This window comes from Melampsora larici-populina (genome assembly GCF_000204055.1).
Source record: "Melampsora larici-populina 98AG31 unplaced genomic scaffold MELLAscaffold_5, whole genome shotgun sequence".
In the NCBI taxonomy this organism is placed as follows: Eukaryota; Fungi; Basidiomycota; class Pucciniomycetes; order Pucciniales; family Melampsoraceae; genus Melampsora; species Melampsora laricis-populina.
Window position 1 is genome coordinate 497,284 of NW_006768769.1, and position 20,134 is coordinate 517,417.

General features: G+C 41.8%; 5 protein-coding genes across 5 annotated transcripts in view; 3 read left to right on the forward strand and 2 right to left on the reverse strand.

The window, feature by feature from the left end:
- Nucleotides 1-620: 620 nt before the first annotated feature.
- MELLADRAFT_103037 (uncharacterized protein) lies at nucleotides 621-1,724 on the reverse strand (the record flags this gene model as incomplete). Its single annotated transcript, XM_007406213.1, has 5 exons — nucleotides 621-917; nucleotides 1,025-1,100; nucleotides 1,176-1,378; nucleotides 1,471-1,521; nucleotides 1,596-1,724. 5 exons carry the CDS (start codon nucleotides 1,722-1,724, stop codon nucleotides 621-623), a joined length of 756 nt encoding a protein of 251 aa, XP_007406275.1.
- A 1,527-nt stretch (nucleotides 1,725-3,251) lies between these two features.
- MELLADRAFT_42122 (uncharacterized protein) lies at nucleotides 3,252-4,777 on the forward strand (the record flags this gene model as incomplete). Its single annotated transcript, XM_007405864.1, has 6 exons — nucleotides 3,252-3,387; nucleotides 3,473-3,579; nucleotides 3,676-3,816; nucleotides 3,893-4,393; nucleotides 4,462-4,526; nucleotides 4,586-4,777. The coding sequence occupies 6 exons, from the start codon at nucleotides 3,317-3,319 to the stop codon at nucleotides 4,592-4,594; spliced, it is 894 nt and encodes a 297-aa protein (XP_007405926.1).
- Nucleotides 4,778-5,861: 1,084 nt separating this feature from the next.
- Nucleotides 5,862-6,637, forward strand: MELLADRAFT_103039 (uncharacterized protein; the record flags this gene model as incomplete). The annotated part of the gene is made up of 5 exons (XM_007405865.1): nucleotides 5,862-6,003; nucleotides 6,103-6,159; nucleotides 6,259-6,378; nucleotides 6,477-6,545; nucleotides 6,615-6,637. 5 exons carry the CDS (start codon nucleotides 5,862-5,864, stop codon nucleotides 6,635-6,637), a joined length of 411 nt encoding a protein of 136 aa, XP_007405927.1.
- A 2,984-nt stretch (nucleotides 6,638-9,621) lies between these two features.
- On the reverse strand, nucleotides 9,622-14,548 carry MELLADRAFT_42123 (uncharacterized protein; the record flags this gene model as incomplete). Its single annotated transcript, XM_007406212.1, has 19 exons — nucleotides 9,622-10,649; nucleotides 10,709-10,922; nucleotides 11,082-11,129; nucleotides 11,201-11,307; nucleotides 11,369-11,591; nucleotides 11,661-11,712; nucleotides 11,807-11,900; nucleotides 11,965-11,988; nucleotides 12,072-12,110; nucleotides 12,206-12,232; nucleotides 12,298-12,474; nucleotides 12,564-12,672; nucleotides 12,743-12,783; nucleotides 12,857-12,874; nucleotides 12,948-12,985; nucleotides 13,080-13,147; nucleotides 13,229-13,262; nucleotides 13,369-13,874; nucleotides 14,085-14,548. 18 exons carry the CDS (start codon nucleotides 13,585-13,587, stop codon nucleotides 10,223-10,225), a joined length of 1,959 nt encoding a protein of 652 aa, XP_007406274.1.
- Nucleotides 14,549-19,679: 5,131 nt separating this feature from the next.
- Nucleotides 19,680-20,134, forward strand: part of MELLADRAFT_115423 (uncharacterized protein) — a gene marked incomplete at both ends in the record, with an annotated part of 4,730 nt that continues 4,275 nt past the window's right edge. The window contains one exon of the mRNA XM_007405866.1: nucleotides 19,680-19,916. The remainder of the gene's footprint in view (nucleotides 19,917-20,134) is intronic.

Consider the following 20,134-nt stretch of genomic DNA (forward strand, 5'->3'; position numbering starts at 1 on the left):
CATGAGCTGATCACAAGTGTTCAAAATAAGGGCACCTTTATAAAGTGTCCTTTGGGATGACTGGCGCTTCAGGAAAAGGTTGCATAAGTATGGAAATCCTTTGATTTCAACCCAAGATGGGATGACATAAATGGTGTTATCCTAAATAAACTCAAAGCAACAAGATATCAAGGCAATCACATGTGTCCACACACTTCAAGACATTGTGTCTGAAAGGTACAATGCTACCCCTGTCTAGCAGGCTCAATGAAAACCTCCATTAACAAATTATACACAAAAGAGAACAATTACATTCCTTGTCATATCAACATTGACATGATTAATTCCCACTTCTCAAATCAATTATACCATCGTGTCTCTATTAAAATGCCTGTGTATGAGCCACAAAAACACACAGAAAATGTAGCTAACAGAAAGATGAATTTCACATATCACCAAACAAGATATCATTGAACTAGATTCAAGTCAAGCTCTTGTTGATGTCAAACAAAATTGAAAACTCTTATCGAGTCTTTCTATTAATTAACAACTGTCCTACAAAGTTATACACAGCATTGAATATGGTAATTATGGGATCCAAATAGTGTCTAGTCAACTAGGAAATAAGGATACCTGTATCCTCAAACTACCAAGGCCAGAATGGGAATCATGAAAACGAAAAAGTACTTTGAATGATCAAAGTTAAATCTACAGCTAGGAGCACCAGAGCTAAGTAAGAAAGTGCTCAAGACAGCACTATTCTTGGATTTTATTCTATTTGATTCGGCTTTTTGTAAATCAGCACATTTTGCCCTTGAATTACAACCTGATCCTTCTAGCTCCAAAAAGAACTTCTCTGGATCAATTCCTGTCGAAGAGGCAAACATGATCACATCGTATTTATCTTTAACACTGCAGTTAGGACATTTGCTCAAGACCTTGAGGATTGAATTATGTGATGATTCAAACAAATTTTGATCAATCAACAACAAGCAGCCGTCAGGAGCTGATCAACATTTATGAAGGTAGTGTGCAAAGAACTGACTGATGCGAGTTGAGTTTTGACCCGTGGGATATCCTGCTGGACCACCGCAACGTTCAATGACAAAAACTCTATGAGGCTTTTGAGAATAAAGCAAAGATTCAGAAATCATATCACCCAATCTCAAAGATCAACTTCAGACAATCATATTTACGCTTTCATTTGTGAGATAGCACCTTTGGGAGCCCTGGGCCCAATGCTACGTAAACCGACAATCATGCTCCCATAGAGTGTCATATAGATTGATAGCTTGTCCAGGGCGGTGTCTTTAGGAAGGTTCTTCGAGGGTGATAAATTTTGAAGCGCAAAAGGGACCGGAACCCAGCTTTTATCTGATTGATGATAATCAATGGAGGACTGTGATGGCAGGAAATATCGCCACGAAATTTGTTTCAATCAAACCCGTCTATCATCTAGGACAAGAAAGAAAGTCGAAAATGGTTACGCACATATGTCGTTCCCTGATACTTTAAGTCTGGTATAGGCGGAAAAGCTTGAGGCTGTAAGATGTAAATTGATCAGACCAGTTTCAACTTCATTTATTGTGGCATTCAATATCAAGCGCCGAACTCACGCCTTCAACGCATTCAATGTCGGGGTTTAGTCTTGAAGATTGCGGAATTGAATAATTGCCTGCAACATAGCAAGGTTTATCAGGGCCTGGGATGATCCCTTTTGCGGATGAGGTAGCTATTTTTATCATTCCAATGGAGGACCGTGTTTCGATATCATGAGCTTCGTTGTCATCACATCATGTCCTTTAATATCACGCTACATTTAGCAGAAAAATCACACGTACACGTTAAGAAAAGAGTAATGTAGAGAAAGAGGGATGGTATTGAGATTATTAAGAATCGAGAAGATGGCATTCTAGATATCGTCCTTGAAACAATTATCGATAACCCAACGGACGGCATCAGCTGATACGGAAATCAGCGCTTGACTAAGTGTGAAAGTGACATGCGAATGAATATCAACATGGCAAGTTTTTACTCTTTGAATGGTTTTGGGAATCACAGCTACTTACGCAAGCCGTTGAGTATCCTTGTTCTGGGCGAGAGAAATTTGAGTTGAAGGGCGAGGAAAATTGATAAATGATCCTCAAGAGGCCTGGTAGAGGAATTTTCCAAGGCGGCAGAGGCAGAGGCACTTTTTCCTCTCGCCGCCGTAGTCAGAAGTGGTATAAGTAGAAAAGGCTTCAAAAAGGTAAGCTATACTTGAGTATCATATCAGATTGCACTGCAAGTATGAGAAGATGACATTTCAAAAAGCCGAGCAAAATCATAAGACGAGAGGGGCACTCACATCGATTCAAACTGGTTGATCTGCCCAATTCATGCAAGGATGACTACAAGAAGAGGATAGGAAAATGTGTTCGGTAGGTGGGAGTCCCCCAGGTGATTAAAACAGATTTCGCAGCCTGCTACGAAAGAAGTGACCCCTTCACAACCCCTTCACATGCTTCATTACGATGGGAAATCCTCGATGAACTATTGGCTGCTAGACTACCGGAATCTAAGAGTGACTTTGTGGTCATTGTAGCATGTTCCGTGTGTCAGAGCGACCTTTGCATGATTTTCAATGGTTGCGAGCCAAACTGAATTCATGCTCGTATCAATGCGGCAGCAGGTACAAACGCACACATTTTTTGTACGGACTTTGAAAAGAATGGATGGCGCTTGGCCGCCTGTTGGATATGTGAAGCATATCACTCACTTCAGATTGATCATGGAATTGCCTGGTTGTCATAGTTCAGTGCTTGTGATCGAAACCTCTCGTGAACATTGACCATGATACTCAATATGCTCGGCGAAATAGACACGCGAGTGCCAATTTTACCCGTTGTCTGGAGGGCTCTATTCAACGGTGCAGAGCTGTGAGTCACGTTCAGGAGTTGAACACAAACCAACACCTTATTTTGTCAAGTGGACATGAAGGCGCTTGACTCGTGAGCGGAGTCTTCATATGTAACCGGAAAGCCATCATCCATGGCGATCACAAATGGCCAACAAAAGATGCGTTGCAGCAGGTTGAACTTGCAGAGCCACATTGTCGGCCCCCACTTACATATGTGAGTTGCTCCTCGTACATATGTAATTGACGACATGGAAACCTAGATAGGTTTAGGTTATCATATCCAATTGATGAGACTTAAGCAGTATCGGTAGCGCGAATCCAGCCCCGCGACCCCAGGAAACATTTGCTAGCATACGAATCTCAAGGTGAGCCTCAATCATACTGCTTCGTCAAGGCCATAGTGCTAACTTTCACTTTCGATCATACAATCCGATCAAGATGTCTGTTTCCCGAGTGCCCGCTGCCCTTGCCCCTACCGACGAAGATGTCAGCTTGCTCTTGGCCGCCCAGTAAGCTCATCAGATTATACAGTCGACCATGCATTAATGTGAACTACGAATGAATACGAACTACCAAACCTTTTTGATCAATTAGATGCCACATTGGAAGCAAGAACTGCTCCAAGGGTATGTTGCGATATGTCCACAAGCGTCGACCTGATGGTGTCAACGTGATCAACCTCAACTCCACCTGGGAAAAGTGTGAGTGGATCGTTGTTTTAGCCCACGGTTTTACCCTAACGATCATTCCTCTACATCATTGACACGCTCCAACTTCTTATTCTACATGTCCTCCAGTGATCATGGCCGCCAGAATCATTGTCGCCATCGAGAACCCCCACGATGTCTGTGTGATCTCTGCCCGTCCCTACGGTCATCGTGCTGTCCTCAAGTTTGCCTCCAGTACCGGTGCACAAGCTATCGCGGGACGCTTCACCCGTCAGTCCAGCCTACCCGCTTTCCCTCACACATTCAAACTGACATGACCTGCATCGCACATCTCATTGCATCACAGCCGGAAACTTCACCAATTACATCACCCGATCCTTCAAGGAACCTCGTTTGATTGTTGTCACCGACCCTCGTTTAGATGCCCAAGCTATCCGCGAGGCTTCTTACGTCAACATCCCTGTCATTGCTCTCTGTGATACCGATGCTGCTCTTAACTTCGTCGACGTCGCCATTCCAACCAACAACAAATCCAAGCACTCCATTGGATTGATCTGGTGGTTCTTGTGCCGCGAGGTTCTTCGTCTCCGAGGCTCATTCCCTCGATCAGGTGACGGAGCTTGGGCCGTTATGCCCGACATGTTCTTCTTCCGTGACCCTGAAGAGCTTGAGGCTGAGGCCCAAGAGAAAGCCAACAAACTTGCCGAAGAACAAGCTGCTGCCGCTGGGGGTGAGGCTCGTGCTGTTGACTGGGAAGTGACTGGCGCCGGTGCCGGTATTGCCAACGCTGCAGCAACCATGACCGGTGAGGTCGACTGGGCCGCTCCTGAAGCCACCACTGATTGGGGTAAGTTGTCTTGCACCAATGTTTCCTCGCCATCCTCCGAAACTGATTCCTGATTTCCGCATTTTCAGCTGCTGGTGACGCCGGTGATGCTGGTCAATGGTCTGCTGCTCCCGCTGAGCCTGCAGCTGCTGGAGTGAGTTCCTTAGTTTACAATCCGCTTTTGAAGACAGTGACTGATATTTCTTTACACAGGGATGGTAATCAACTAGCGAGCCGTCTAATTTCAAAAGTACAACGGACCCAGACATCAAAAAAACACAACGCGGCTGATTTCAAACTATTTGTATTTCTCCGTGCCTTGCATGTCCTGGCTACTTATTTAGAACCACATGTAGTGGAGCATTCACATAGTAGAAACTCCATTCGCCTGGTCGAGATTTAGCTAATCTCCATTTTCGTCACGCTGTGCATATATACCCGTCACGACGATGTACACCGAGAGACTTGAATGATGCTTGCTATTCTTCCACTTCTTAAATCAAGGCTACGTTGTCAAGCCTATACTGTTTTGAATCACTATTCTCCTGGTAAAGGTCACATTTCACACGTGCGCCTCCGTAACCCAATGTTGCCCAGATATGCAGGCATTGTGAGAATTTGCCGAAAACAGCTCACGGAGGTGAACAGTTTTTTTGCCACGACCCAAGAGACTTACAATGAGGAGTACCACATCCCATCGGCATAAGTCGACCATCAGCCTTTCAAGTTACAGTGGACTTCTGAAAACCTCACTGAGGTTTGCCCGCAAGATCCCAATGATTAGGTGCCAGATCCTTGTCAAGCTTTGTGAGATTGACTACCGTGCGTGGAGGGAATTTGCTGTCAGATTGAAATTTTGGCCTGCAACGATTGCTAGACCACAAAATTTATGGTCTCAACTAGCCAATCGAAGTTCTGAAAAATGCTCTCGTCAAGAGTATTTCCATGCATATCTTTCTAATATCAACTTTTTTTCCATGATTTGGAAGCATCTTCTTGGAGAAAAATTTGAAGTGTACTCATATCATGATTAATGTCGTCGGCATTCTCAGTTTAACTTTCACTCACGTCGCTAGAATTCCAATTCATTCCCGTCGCAGGGGCTTGAGGGCTCTTGAGTCTTCAGAGGGTGGGTGGCCGTCTCTATGTACGTGATCACTTCAGTCTTCAGCCAAGACCACGGGAAAAGTTAGATCTTTTCGAGATACGCCTCTGGTCGCATTCAAGCTAGCCGTCCGCACCCTCGAATCTTCCCGGACTTGCACGCGCCTTCCCATGCTTAAGTGCCACCAATGCTCAATAACGGCAACAGCTCAGAATCCAGAAGCTACCCTGATCCTAAAAAACTTTTTCTATAAGAGCTCGGATCCTACAAGGCTGCTCCCCGTTTCATCCCTCTGGTGCAAACCTGAATCATTTTGATTTTTTCCAAGTTGAAAGACCTCAATCAACATTCTTCTTCCTCTCTTACTATATTACTAATACCAGAATGCTCCACGTCTTTCTTAAGCTCTCCATTCTCCTCTTTTCCTTCTTGATTCATGATGTGTCAGGCGCTACTAGTACCAACGATCCTCCTCCGGTGATTCATTCGTGTAACACCAAGTTTAGGATACTCGGAGATAGAGCAGGTATGTGAGATCCTTAAAAATCATCATTCCTTTAGCCCTTCAGCATCGTCCGCGCTCAAGGCTAATCCAGACCATTTTTACGATCGCTCACGTTCAAAGAATGCACCGGAGCCGATGTTGTGCGTAACTGCGCGTATAAATCTTGCTGGCTTGCTGGTAAGTGGTTGAGACACTAATCTTGATTACCTTCAATGTTACAATCTTGTAGTAAAGCTCATCACACGCTGGATTTTGATTTATATACATTCATCTCAGGTCATCAATACATTCCAATGACTGAATGCAAGCTCGAAAAATCAACCGACAAAAGATTAAGTCATCAAGAATGTGCTCAATATGAATTCATAGACAGCGACCTGAGAGATGTTCATTTCAGTTAGTATCTTCAATTTCTCAACTGATTTATGGCTCAAAGAAATAGTGTCTTATTCAAGATTGTTCTGTTTCAAAACTATAAATCCAAAAATCCTCAGAGTGTAAGAATCCTGGTCTTGTAGATTATCTATGTGCTGATAATGCCAATAATATTGGTAAAGTCTTAGGTCAGTTCGATTTTGTTTATCCAATTTCAAAACAATTAAATTAACACAAACGACTTGATTTTCTTTCAGGATGTTCCGATTGTTATCCGTGATGAATGACTGCACAAAAACTCCAGTCCTTGCTCATCTTGTATCATTCCATCAAGAATATAAACAAAAATCGCTTTGAGAGTGGTTTTGTATGTTATGTACTTATTTATCAAGACCTTTTCAAATTTAAGCTTGCAAATAAAGGCAGCTTAAGATAATTGAGTGCTCACTTGAGAAAGTTCAAGCTGTCAGCTTTGTAAACAAGCTGTACACACTGATAGAGAGAAGTTAGAACAATCTGAGTGAGAAGGAAGATTGTCAAATAAACATATTTATGAGTTTGATAAGAAGAAAAGAATTGAACTTTGGAGTTTGCTCAGGTTTGCTTCACTTCAAAATCATAGGTGTCATGAACTAGTCATTTAATAATTTATCATATTCTTTTGAATCCAGCACAACATATGCACTCATGTGATGGGTGTGAGGTTGGGAAAAAAGATGTGTCTGGATGTGCCCGTGGGTGGTCAGGCATGCTCAGTTTTTGGCATGGGATGCAAGAGGGCGCAAAAGGTGCAATAATTAGGAGACAAAAATAGTTATTTTGAACAGGCCCTGGAATCACCTTCAACTAAAACAAGTATACTCCACAGAGCTCATTCCCATCCCAGATTCACCTTCAATAACTCTATGATCATCTCCGTCTTGGCTGATATGATCATCTGGTGTACAACCAAAAACACAGAGATAAAAGAGTCAATAAACAAGGCCATCATCAAGCAATCTCCACATGTAGGTCATGTTGTGCAAAAACCCTATCCTCAAATTCTTGCAGGTTGTCAAATCCCAAAAAAATGTCAGCATTGGATTCAACCTTGTAATATTCTGTAGTTATTTTGTCTAATTTCACATCTGCACAAGTAGTGTCTTCGGTTCTCAATCCAAGCTCAATCTGAGATATCATCTTTAGGTGTGTCACAGTCATATGATTACAATACTAGTAAGTAAATGCCATGTGAGTTGGGTAGGGAAGGGCACATGTGAAACAGATAAAACATAAGAAAGACACAGATCCACAAGTATCATAGCATCAGATGTCATGGGGCACACCCACCCAAATTTCGTAAAAAAAGATGTGCCCCTGTCCAGGGTCACCAAAATGGTGCCGCCCCCCACATGAATCTGCACACTCATGACCATCATAATGAATACATGTTGAATATGGCTTGTATCTCATACCCATTCTGTGAATCTGATCATTCAAAGTACTATATGATATTCTAGCATCTCAATATTCCTCAAACTCTTAAATGATTTCATGGTTTTTGTACTTGACCAGTATTTTAGGTGTAAAAGCTAAGACATAAGATCCAGTCAAACTTTCTCAATGGTTTGGACAAAGAAGGTAAAAAGAGAAAAATCCAACCCAGTTTACAAACTGTTTGTGTTGAAATCCAATCTGTTGTCATCTTTAGTACTGTTAGGTCATTTCAGATTGAAGGGTGAGGTATTGAGAGGCCTTGTTGTGATATAGACAACTGATTATAAACAATGAAATAACATGCGTGCTTTAAAATGAAAGCAGTGCAACCTGGTCTCAGAGCCAGTTGATCAGAGGTGTTTGCCTTTGAAGTAAAGGTGTTGCTGTAACCTCCATTGAAGCCTGCATCTCAGAACAACATTTGTTGGCAAGAAATTAGCATTTTTTGACAATGATTAAACTTGCAGAGCTCAGCCAGTGTATCCAATTGGTGCATTGCCATTGGAACTGAGTTGGTATTATGTTCATAGAATTATGCAGCTTTCTCAATCAATTTGTTCAATTTGCAGCCCTGTTCATTGATGGATCCAATCTATCTATCAGGCTTGATAACAAGTGAAGGCAATTGATTGATAGGCTGAGAATCAATGTGAAATGGCTTCTCAATCTCAGGTTCCTCAAAACTAGATCCTGATCCACAATCATCTTTGGAACCAATTCCAAATTCAATATTATTCAAAAAAATCAAGGTTGTTCAAATAATCATTTTCATTATCCATCATCTCATAATCATCACATTCTATCCAATCTTCATCATCAGTATTATGTTCTCCATCATCTTCCCTAATACACATGCTTTGCTGAAAGTTTTTAAGTTTGGTATTAGTAATGTGAACAGGAAAAGGAGTAGAAGTGTTTGCAATTTGACATTGACATCAACACTGAGCTGATTTGTGTATTTGAGCTTGAGATGATTTAAATAACAGAGACAAACCAATACCAAAGACCCAAAAAGTTCAAACCCAATCTGATCAAAGATACCTGAAACTTGCCCCTGAGGGTACATTTTTGGCAACTTATCAAGTATTTACTCAATTCCAAATTAACAACTTGGCTTCACACACTATACACATAAGACCCATGAAATCTCCTCTGAGACTAAAGGTTTGTGTCAACCCAACTTTGGGATCTTGGCTTCCAAATTACACACCAGTGGTTGCCTTGAGGGGCAGAGCACTTCAAAATATACGCACAGCAGAAGGATATGTCTGACCTCCATTGCTCTGCTGACTGTGGCGTAAATTACAAAGGTGCAGAACTTTATTGGGGCCCAATTCTGACATTCATCTTCTGAGCCCATGGATTAGGGTTGCTACAGGGTCAAAAGTATGTGCATTCAAAAGCTCTCCTCTAGGCACATCATTTGAGCACTGTAGGACCTAGGTGTTGTCAAGAGGTTGTGGACCATGTCTATGACCCAAAAACCTTGCAAACTCAACGTCGGAATTTACGTCACAAACTTCCAGAAGAGTTTGCCTGGGTGATACACATACTCTCCAAGGAGCATGAAGGACATACTCTACCTTTCCCGGCGCCGATGCTGACCTGGAAGCCACAGCGCATGAACTCAAGCACCATAATTTCCTACTAGACTAACCTGAAGAAAACAGTCCCGGTAGTTTCTTTAAATAACCACCAGGCTCCAATCAATTTGAGACACATCACATCAATAAACCAAAAAGTCATTTTTCCCAAAAAGACATATATGCTCAGTCTCAAATAAAAACTATGAAAAATAACTTTGAAATAAGATTGCAGCAAAAAGATAAAAAATAACCAAACCCATGGTATGAACTTGTAAAAACAAAAAACCATAACACAAAAAATATCTTGAATATTGTATTTTAAGGATTGATAAGGAAAAAAAGCAAGGTAAGTTGACAGAGACAAAAGAGAAAAAAGGACATTAACCGATTTCGAAAAAAATAAAGTAATGTATATAGTATATAATGTAATGGTAGAACGAATGAAATGGAGTCAAGATTCCAAAAAAAAACCAAAGAAAAAAACCAAAAAAAAATGAAAATGTGTCTTTATCTCTCTCTCTCTCTCTCTCAATGTATCAATTCTGCAAGATAAAAAGCCTGTTGATTAAATCTTGAACACATAGGGAAAAATCAATGTAAATAAAAAGTAAGATAAGTCGGCCATCAAACTGATAAGCTCAACTAGCCAACCAATGATAACCGATTGGAAAGTGGGAATTGCATAATTGTATGTAATGTCTGTTTATTTTCAATTTGATAAATGTCAAGCCTGAATAAAATTAAAATCTTGGACCTAATTTCAGGTCTCCACATCCCATGATTATTTCAATACTAGATTCAGATTAAATAATCAAGATGAATAATGTGCTCAAGCAAGCTAAGAGACCCATCTGTTGTAGGATCATTCCAGTCTGTCGAGTGAATGATACAGCAGCAGATTTCTTCTTGGCAGCCGAACCGGCCGTACTGCTTGCCGCAGCCGTGTTACCTGTGCTGACAGCATTATAAGTCTGTGTATTCTTAACAATGGACGGGATGATTCCAGGTGCAGGTGAATTAGGTGCCACAGGCTGTTCTCCGATTTGACCGTTTCCTACATTGATCATCTGTCCGATCGAAGGAACACCACGAACAACCACAAACAAGAAGGCTGGACCAGGTGCAAGGATCGCAGGATTTGGTGGCAGTTGTGAAACATGGAGAATTACTGAACCATCACCCTGAAGTTCATAGGTGGAATTGAGCTGAATGTACCGCTGGCCCATGTTACTGTAAAAGGAATCGGTTAGCACACATATAAACAGTGCATAGAGTGACAAGATCATTACATAGCATGGGTTGAGAATCCTGGCCTGACAAGGACGACTTTGGTTTCTTCGATGGCGTTTTGGGCACTGATATCCGATTGACTCAATGTAATGTCAAAGTATTGACCACCGTACGAGATGGACGTGGGTACTCCCTTGGGCTGAGGTCTAGGAGAGTTATAGTAATCGGGGTAGAATCGCTCGACCCGATATTCGGTGTAGTACTGGACATTAACTCGATCAGCGTTAGCCGACAAGATCATTGCAATGATCAATGATTGGGAAGAGTATACTCACGGGATAACCAGGAGTTTCAGGTGGAACGTAATCAGCTAAGGGAAGGAAATAATCAGCAAGGTCGTCGAATTGGTCTCAGTCTTTGGGGAATACACACCGTTAGGATTGGATCCTGCCGACATTAGCGAACCATCGGGTAAGAGAACTGTATGAAACAACGCAGGAAGTGAGTGAGGATCCATGATAAGAATGTGAGAGATGTTGGAGGCTACATACGAGCTGCGCTGTGGTACATCCTAGCGATGGTGTTAGGTTTGAGATCCGCTGGTCTTGACCATTTTGATCCACTCTGGGCATAGGGATCATAATAAGCTGCTTCATATCTAAGGGATGGCCACGTGCATTAGCTAGTGTATTCAACTTCATGCGAGACTGTACACCCACAATGGAGCATCGCCAAAGCTTTGACCCAACGCCCAACTAGTATTCCCGTAACCCGCAGTACCCTTGGCGATCCCGTTCAACAAGAATAGTCGCCCGTCAGGTAAGAAGACGAAATTGCCCATCGATCGGCCTTCGGGCATGGGGTCATCATCGTGCCACGCTGTGTCGACATCGGGTGTGATCGTCACACATGATCCATCAGCCGGGTACGCGGCAATGTTCCCTGAAGAGTGATGGAGTGGTTTTAGTCAATCAGTCGACTGTTCCAAGATTGGCGAGGAAAAATACCAACAGTTTGTTACCCATTGATCGGGTTGCAAATTAGTACCCCCACAGAAAACAATCTAGCAAGAGAGATAAAATCCGTTTTGTGATGAGCAAAGCACATCTCGCATCCATGATTACCAAGTGGACAACATGAGGTCACATAAGACTCACAGTGGCGGTCCAGTTGTTGGCGGGTGTTAATGGCAACATTGCATTAGCAGCAGATCCAGGATAAGTTCGAACCGAATGTGGAGTATTCGGAAGACTGTGCGGATGATCAGGAAGTCAGAAGCAGTTTTCGAAATCTACAAAGGTAAAGGTTAACTTACTTGAATTCTACATTGGATTTGTAGCTGGGATAGGGATAATTCAAACGACAATTAGTCTTAAACGGCCAAGAAAATATTAGTACAAGATCCTAGAAAAATAAACCCACTTGAGGATTGCATTGCCCAGGTTGGCGTTGATGAAAAGACTGATTGACGAGGAAAAGACAACAACACCAAGGCTCAGTCCGCGTATGCAATGGAGAAAATATTCGATATCTTATCAAAGACGATCAAGGCTTACTTTCCAGAGGGCAAGAGCCAAGTCAACCTGCGGAAGAGGAAACATGAGGTCAGGCATGTTTCTGCATTACGAACTTGACAGAGGGATCTTACGGGTAAAGATTAGCAGGTAATGTGGTTGTCAATAAGTTGAGACCTGTTACGTTCCCTTTCGAAGGGAAGAATTCATAGGTGGGATTGTTCTGTCCCTTGTCATTGACGTATCCACCCCAATCATCACCACCAATGATGATGATTGATCCATCCTCAAGTGTTTCGAGAGTTGGGTACCTAGATGATCATGTGGATTAGCGGTCAAAGCCAATCCATCCACCCCTACTCGAGAGTGAAATCGAGGGTAGATGAAAGAAGTGACTCACCAACGACGAGTAGTCATGGCTTGAGTCTCGGTCCAGGCACATGAGTCGTCGTTGCACGGATTTAACAACCTGATCGACCGACCACCATCGGCATTTCGGTATGGATTGGCTAGAAGTTGATCAACAGAATCAGAAATGCCACAAATTATCATAATTGAAGAAGAGAGGTATTAGCATACCATTGGCAACGAGGTTCGTACCGCCGTAAGTAATCGGCTGGCTGTTCACAAGTCATTGCATATTAGACATCTCCTTGTAGAAGACTGTTCGATTCCGCGCGCATAAAGACTTACTTTCCACCGACATTCAGCCTGAAAGAGGTAATAATCAATGACCACTCAGGCTAGGGAACTGAATAAAAGTGTGAAGGGATGTACTACTGACCATGTACCATTCCCCAGGACATTGCCACCAGCACAGAACTAGCCAAAGTGCCCAAGTCGCCCATCAATTCAATAGTCAGTATTCCGCTCGAGCAAAGCGGTTGATCAGATGATCACGAAACAAGAAGCTCACCGTGTTGCTGTTAATTTTCATCGGAGTTGCTTGGTTGGTTTCGGTATCATATGAGGTACCCCAAACGGCTGCGTTTCAATTAGGGAGTATCCCAAGTCAATCACTGACTCCAAGACATTCATACAATGTAGCACAAAGGTTAAGCTCACGCAATCCGTCCATTTTCATCTCATTGTTTTCTACCTGAATTCGTGGTCAATCGGGAGGTCAGATAGTGATCACAAAAGAGCGACGAGTGGTGTGGATTATGAAGTGGGGTACGAGGAAGACAAACGTAAGATCAACATACCTTGTCAATCACATAAACTTTGGTCGGGGAACCTAGAAACATTTGCTGGGCTGATGCACCTGAATTTCCAACGATCTCAAATGTGTTGGGGGTCTGACCAGACCGAATGGCTTGAGCTTCAGCCTTTTCCGAAATTGAGATGAAGATGATTGATAGTAACAGCATGGTGCGAAGGCCATAGCGTGCTGGAATCGAAGAAGACGAGCGAGATCTCGACATGACGTGAACGGCTTTCACAGGTTTAAGAGAAGCAAGTGCTGGTTGAGCAGGTATTGAAAAAGCTGATGAACCCTGATGCCGATATTCTACCACAGAGTAGCTAGATGATGCCGGAACAGAGAGAAAGAATCGATGTCACTGATAAATTGATAAAATGTATTGTTGATAGATGAATGTTGAATTGTTTTGGCAAGTGTGCAAGCTCGAACAACAGAATCGAAACTGATTACGAGGAGTGTTGAACAGATGAAGTCCGAGAAAGGGAACGAAATGAAAAGTCTTCAAATCTGATTTCGATCAATAGACAATCAGAGATTCGTGAGTTGAAATAAACCGATAGCCGAAGATTGGTTCGATGAGTCAGAAATCGAAAGTGTCGTTGAATGATCATAAAGCGTCAATCATGGAGTTCAACGGGGTCAGTTGAAGGTCAACAAGTTTTCAACCAAGTTGCTGTGAAGAAGAAATGTAGATATCTTAAAATCGAACTAACTCACAATATACGATCTTTTTCAAAGTTTGAAGATAATCAATTCTCAAACTGAATGATTTAGGATGATAACTTGAAGAGAACTGATAGGCTTCAGGAAAATCACCAATCTGCTTGTTTGACTTGCGAGTTATTTTTATGTTGTTTTGATATGCTTGAAGCTAATCAGCTGCATCAACCTCGATCACCTCCGTTCGATTTGAGATCGATGGATGGTACAGAACGAGTGTGAGTTGATATAGATAACTTGAGTGATTTACTATGATGGATGGATGTGTGTTAAAGAAAAAGGAAAGTCGAATTAGTCTAAACCTGTAGTCTAAAGTTAAGCAGACAAATATAAGTTGATAGGAAAATGGAGTTCCCAAGAAGAAACCGAATGAGGTGTTTTTTTAGGTAATACAGTCAAAGATTTCAAATCATGACAAATACAACATCAATACAAGATTTCAATCGAAGGAACGAAGGAATGAATATGTCGTAGAAAACAAATGACTCAAATGATTTTCAATACTCACTTTGGCTTTGGTGCACTTCAACTTTTTAATCAATCTGCAATACGACACAGTGGTCGAGTATCTGTTCCGGGGCGCTAAAAGGCGAGGGTTGAATTATATGTAGTATTATGATAAAATGAATGAAAGGTAAAGTCTGAAATGATCGAAGTTTGGTTGGCAAGGGTTGGAGTAGTAACAATACGAATGGAAACCTTGAGGAAGCAACGAAGAGAGAGAAGAGATCAATCGAAGAACGCAGTGAAAGGCGACGAGAGTTTCTTTTTGATTTGATTTGATTTGATTTGATTTAAATTATGTTTTGTAAAACAGAAATCACCTTTGCTTGAAACACGTCAAAGGGAAAGAAGAAGACAACAAGATGATCGAATGTGTATGTAAGAGGAAGAAATCTGTTGGGGGTCTTTAAAACAAATCAAATTGTCTACTACAAAACTCTCACTTCATCGATTCATTCATTCATTCAAAAATCCATATCCTTCATTCAAACCTTAACCCCTTGAGTTTGTAAATAATCAGAAGGTCGTGATACAAATCACTTGATGGTCGTTGATCAGGAATCAAAAGTCTTCCATAGATTCAACCGGATTTCACTTGATTCATGTCTCATTGAAGGATTGATCATCAAACAAACACATCAGAAGGACCTTGTTACTAATCTCAATGAGAAAAGTTCAGAGGTTATTGATGATTGAAATGGGTTCATGAGCCAAACCAACCTGAGTTCTCTTCCTTTGTAAAAAAAATCATGTTTGACTTCTTCAGGCTGTGCTAGATGCCTCACATTGGGAGTGCGGGCCAAGAGCCAGTGTGACAAATGACACAGCACAATAAAACATTTATCTCTTCAAGGTAAAGAGCAAGAAACATGACTCATCATTTCTTCTACCCGGTCCACATGCATCTTCAGCAAGATAGGCCCTTCGATCAGTTGATTAAACACTCTTTTGGTAAAACCCTTTCATGATCCCCAAGCTCACTTTCAACCATCTCGAACTTAGCCCCTGAAGCTGTCCCCGTTTGTTTGGAAAATGAGCTTGACCAGAACAAAGCAAGCCAGAAATGCATATAGTCTACATATGTGGTGGCAATATACCCCAAAGACCACATATTACTGGGCATTGATCATAGTCCAACTCAGCACAAAGTGCATTCTGAAGCCAGTTGATGATACAAGTAAGAGGGACGCAGTAGGACAAAATTGAATGGAGAAAACTCAATGATGCAAAATCAACCATACCCAAAAACCCTGGAGAAGACAGAGTTTATGCATGTAGGGAGGTGTACCTAAACATTTTTACCTGAGCAATTCTGCTAGCATTGATTTTCTTTATGCTATCGTCCAACCAAGCACAAAAATGACTGTGCATAGACATGAAGTTGACTCCACTTTTCCAAGTTTTTGGTACTTAAAGATATTAACCTGATTGAAAACTTGCAATAGTTGCAATCCATTTCTAAGAGCTGAACAAATTTTGAGCATTCACCTTAAACACAGGTATAACATGAGTGACAACAAACTTCAATGATGTGAAGATTGAATCATGCTATTACAATAACTTTCATAACTTTCTAGGGTACATGAGACATAGAAACTGATATGGTGAGAAAATCAGCACAAGGCATAAACATGTCAAAGAAACTCAAAAAATGTTCAATTGGATGTTGGGTTCTCATTCAGGCATCTTGCTGGAGAAAATTTCAAAACTTGCCTCTCATTATCAGAACAAATAAAGATACAATCATGTGACTCCTACCACAGTGAAAATTATAGTGCCATCTGTTACGTGCAGTATCATTGCATTACTTTATGCAAGTGGTCTGATTGAGGATCTTCATATCATGGATCCACAAAAAAGATTGTTGTTGTGTGTAGACAAGTTTATTCCATATTCTGATCTCAGACATAAAAATTCGATGGCAGTTTTGTTTGGCATAGGTAAAGCAACGAAGATCTCAAAATATCAACTTGTAGGTCAAGATACATGAAGAAACATTATAAGAATAACCTAGGGATCAATATTTGTACAATAGTGAACAAATCTCTATCAATGCACGAGTGTGGAAACAGATCAGATTGGCAGCATTCTGGTAAAAATGACTCGCAAATCAGCATATAGACCAAATCGAATGATGTCTCCCAATTTCCATATTTTTGAGCTGTGATAAGGACCTTCCTAATCATAATAGTGAGATAGCCACACAACAGATTGCAGAGCTGAATACCGAAATCTATTAACCTGTAGCAAGTTGGCACACATACGTCTCCGATTTTTAAGAATGTAAAAATACTATTACTACTTTTGAATTGTATTTCATAGGCTCCACTCCCCGCCCTTTGATTTTGATGTCTTTGCATTTGCATTCAGGTATATTCAGGTATAGGATACAGTAAAAGAGGACTCTGGCTAGATTGCACATGGCCAACACATATCTCATAGGAGCTGAGCATGGTCAATGAAGCTTGTCAAAGACAAGGATTCTCACTTCACGCATCACCTTCTACTTTTATTACTTGCAAGTTGGTCCATTTTTTCTTGATGGATTCGAAAAGCTTGTAAATTTGGTAATATGCATCAACTCTTCATCATCTTACTGGTATGGGTATGTTCCTGTTGTGTTATTTCATATGAACATTGGTATTATTCAACAATATTATATTCAATTCCGTCCAAAAGTCTGTCTAAGTGATTGATCTTGTGACTCTCTGATTGTGATGTTTGTGCAAAGATGGTTGGTCAACAGCCATGGTCTTCAGCTTGTTTTTAATAATCTATTTCTCATCGGGTATGATGGCTGTAGCTTGCGCGTGAAATTTATTTTCTTCTAGAATAGGTGTGGGTCCCCTTGGGATTTGCGGAATTTGTGGTACGACTTATTAGCGAGTTTACTGCAAGCTAGGTTTTTCAACTTCCGGTGACACATTTTCGGCCTTCATAAATACATGTTTCTCACCGATTATCCCTTATGTAAAACTCGAACTTGGATTTTCTTCAAAATCGAGGTCATCAGGGTACTCACTTCTGACCTCAGGTATTTTTGGCATGCGGAGTTTGTAGTTAGATAGAATGGATCAGGCAAAGTGAAACCAAAGGCTCCTCAGGCAAGGCATATGAATCGATGTCCACTTCAACAAGGTGCGGGATGGTTCGGAGTACCGCAGCGCCGTGTTTTGAATGAAGCCGGGGCCACACCTGAGGCTCTCGCGCTGTAACGTGTAAACTTTGAAAATGTGAACGCGTTTTTACGAATCCTTTCTCGCAGGGTGTTCGTTGTCTCGTTCGTCCAATGCCAAAGCCGACATCTTATCGGCGGCAGCTTACGAACAAGCTGTTCGGTAAAGGGCTTGGATCGGCTCAGGCGTGGACTGAATTTCAATTGTTTATTGTTTGTTGATCCTGGGCCGTCTCAAAATTTCGCGAGTTAACGACTCGTTTTCCCCCGGCAGCCCAAACTGGAAGTTTAGTTGACATCTAATGCCGTTTTAGCCATTTGTTCCGAAGCTGCAAGAGCTCTTGAGAGGCTGACGATGATTGTTTGAAAGGCTCTGAAGGAGAAACCTGGAGGACTAGAAAAACTCATGCCCAACCGGTTCAATCGAGGCATATTGCTTGAATTATTAAAGCTTACCATACCACGCTTGCTAGAAAATGCAGTCATGTACACAATTTTCGTGCAGGCTGACGAGGGAGTGAGCGGTGCGACAAGGTTTAAGACCCTACAGTTCATTAAAGTTGATGATGGCGCATTGAGAAGGCTCACCACGACAAATCTCTCGCGAGCGTGAACTTCTTTATCAACAAAGCCGATCCCTGCCTCGAAATCCCGTCATCCCACATCTTCATCTCTTTCAAAAACACATCCAGCACTATCCGCCTGCCAAGCTTGTCTTGTCGATTTCAAGACCTGATACCCGTTGGCTCGCTTGATATCTTCATCGGTGATCAAAACTTGGGACAACCTCCGAGGTTTTCTTGTTTCCTGGTCACTTTACATTGCTAAAGTCAACCGACATTGAATTCAAGGTGAGTGTCACTCGAAAGGGATCGTGCGTTGATACAACATTTCTCTATCTCCTCGTCATTATTCCAAAAGCTATCCCGAGATGGTTTTATTCTCATTTCTAGATTGCAGCAATTGTGTGCATTCCTTTCATCAAGCACCCATGACTATCAACCGGATAGGGATTTCAGATTCGATTCAGACAGGAAGCAATTTTCGGATCATGACGTTCCCAGAGGTTCACGTCAGTGCTACATAACTCAGCGGACTCTAGCGATGAAGACGTACAGCATTTCCTTCGAATTCATTTTAACAATGGACTTTCCTTTCTTCTTTCCTTATCCGATCGTCGACATGCGTAAATAGGCATAAACCCCTTGATTCAGTCCCTGCAATCTCGATCCGGATTTTTGCCCCACTTTTCCAGATTCATCCTTTGATTCTCGCGCATCTTGCTTGGATTTGTTTGGGTGTAGAAAACCTTACCGGGCTGCACACGATTACTTAACTATCAGTCGTCAAGGGCTTTCATTCATTTCCATCTCAAGATGAGGAATGGGGACGATGATGTCGATATCATCCCACAGCTTGCCGGGTCTCATGAAACATTTCGAAGTATTTCTCCGACTATAGCTTACCCAAAAGACTGGTGGATCACGGAACCCATGGATTGGATGATGAGTCGGGATATATAAAAACTTGAATGTCCATCTACTCTACAATTCGATGCTTGCTTGATTCATTCTCTCTCTCACAGATATTGAATTCCGAGACTTTGCTTTGACCTTTACCCACCAACCACGACGGAGTACGGACGATATACTTACCATAATAGGCAACAAATCCCCAGACTAAAGAAATTACTGTTCAAAAGGCTGCATTTAGCTAATTCAACACTGTCATTCACTGATCATTTTCCCATACCCGTCTGCCAGAACCGTGCCAGGGAATCCCACAGAGATAGATACATATAGCCATAGTCTCATACAAGTCGCAACTGAGCCCCGCAGATTGGTTGACATTTGAATATAACTGTGGCCCCTTTCTCTCTCGTATCTTATCTGTCTCTCTTTACAATACGTAGGTTGAACAGCACTGCCTCTTTCCTTATTTTTCATTCGATTCTCCAACCTTTCTTCAGATATTCCATTACCACCCTATACCACCGCGTGGTGTTTTCAAACCTTCTGATATCAATTGGTCACACACACTTCATCGTTACAATAATTACCACTTATACATAAATCATCCGTTATATATATCATAACCATTTTCTTTGGCCTAGGCTAGGCTTGAATTCTCCACTAAGGTCGTCGTAGCCTGTAGGTTCATCTGCTTTGACTTGCTTCTTTCTGAATTCGCCTTTCTTCTCAAACCTATCCATTTTTCACCACCACGTCAGGCTCTTAAGTTCTTCAAATATCATCATTTATCTCTTTTCTTTGGCCCGGTTTCTTTTCTGCCACCAGTAACTGGTGATCGATTTGTTTGTTGCTATACATTGTGGGCTTCATCTGCCAGCAACCCAAGACCGACGCGA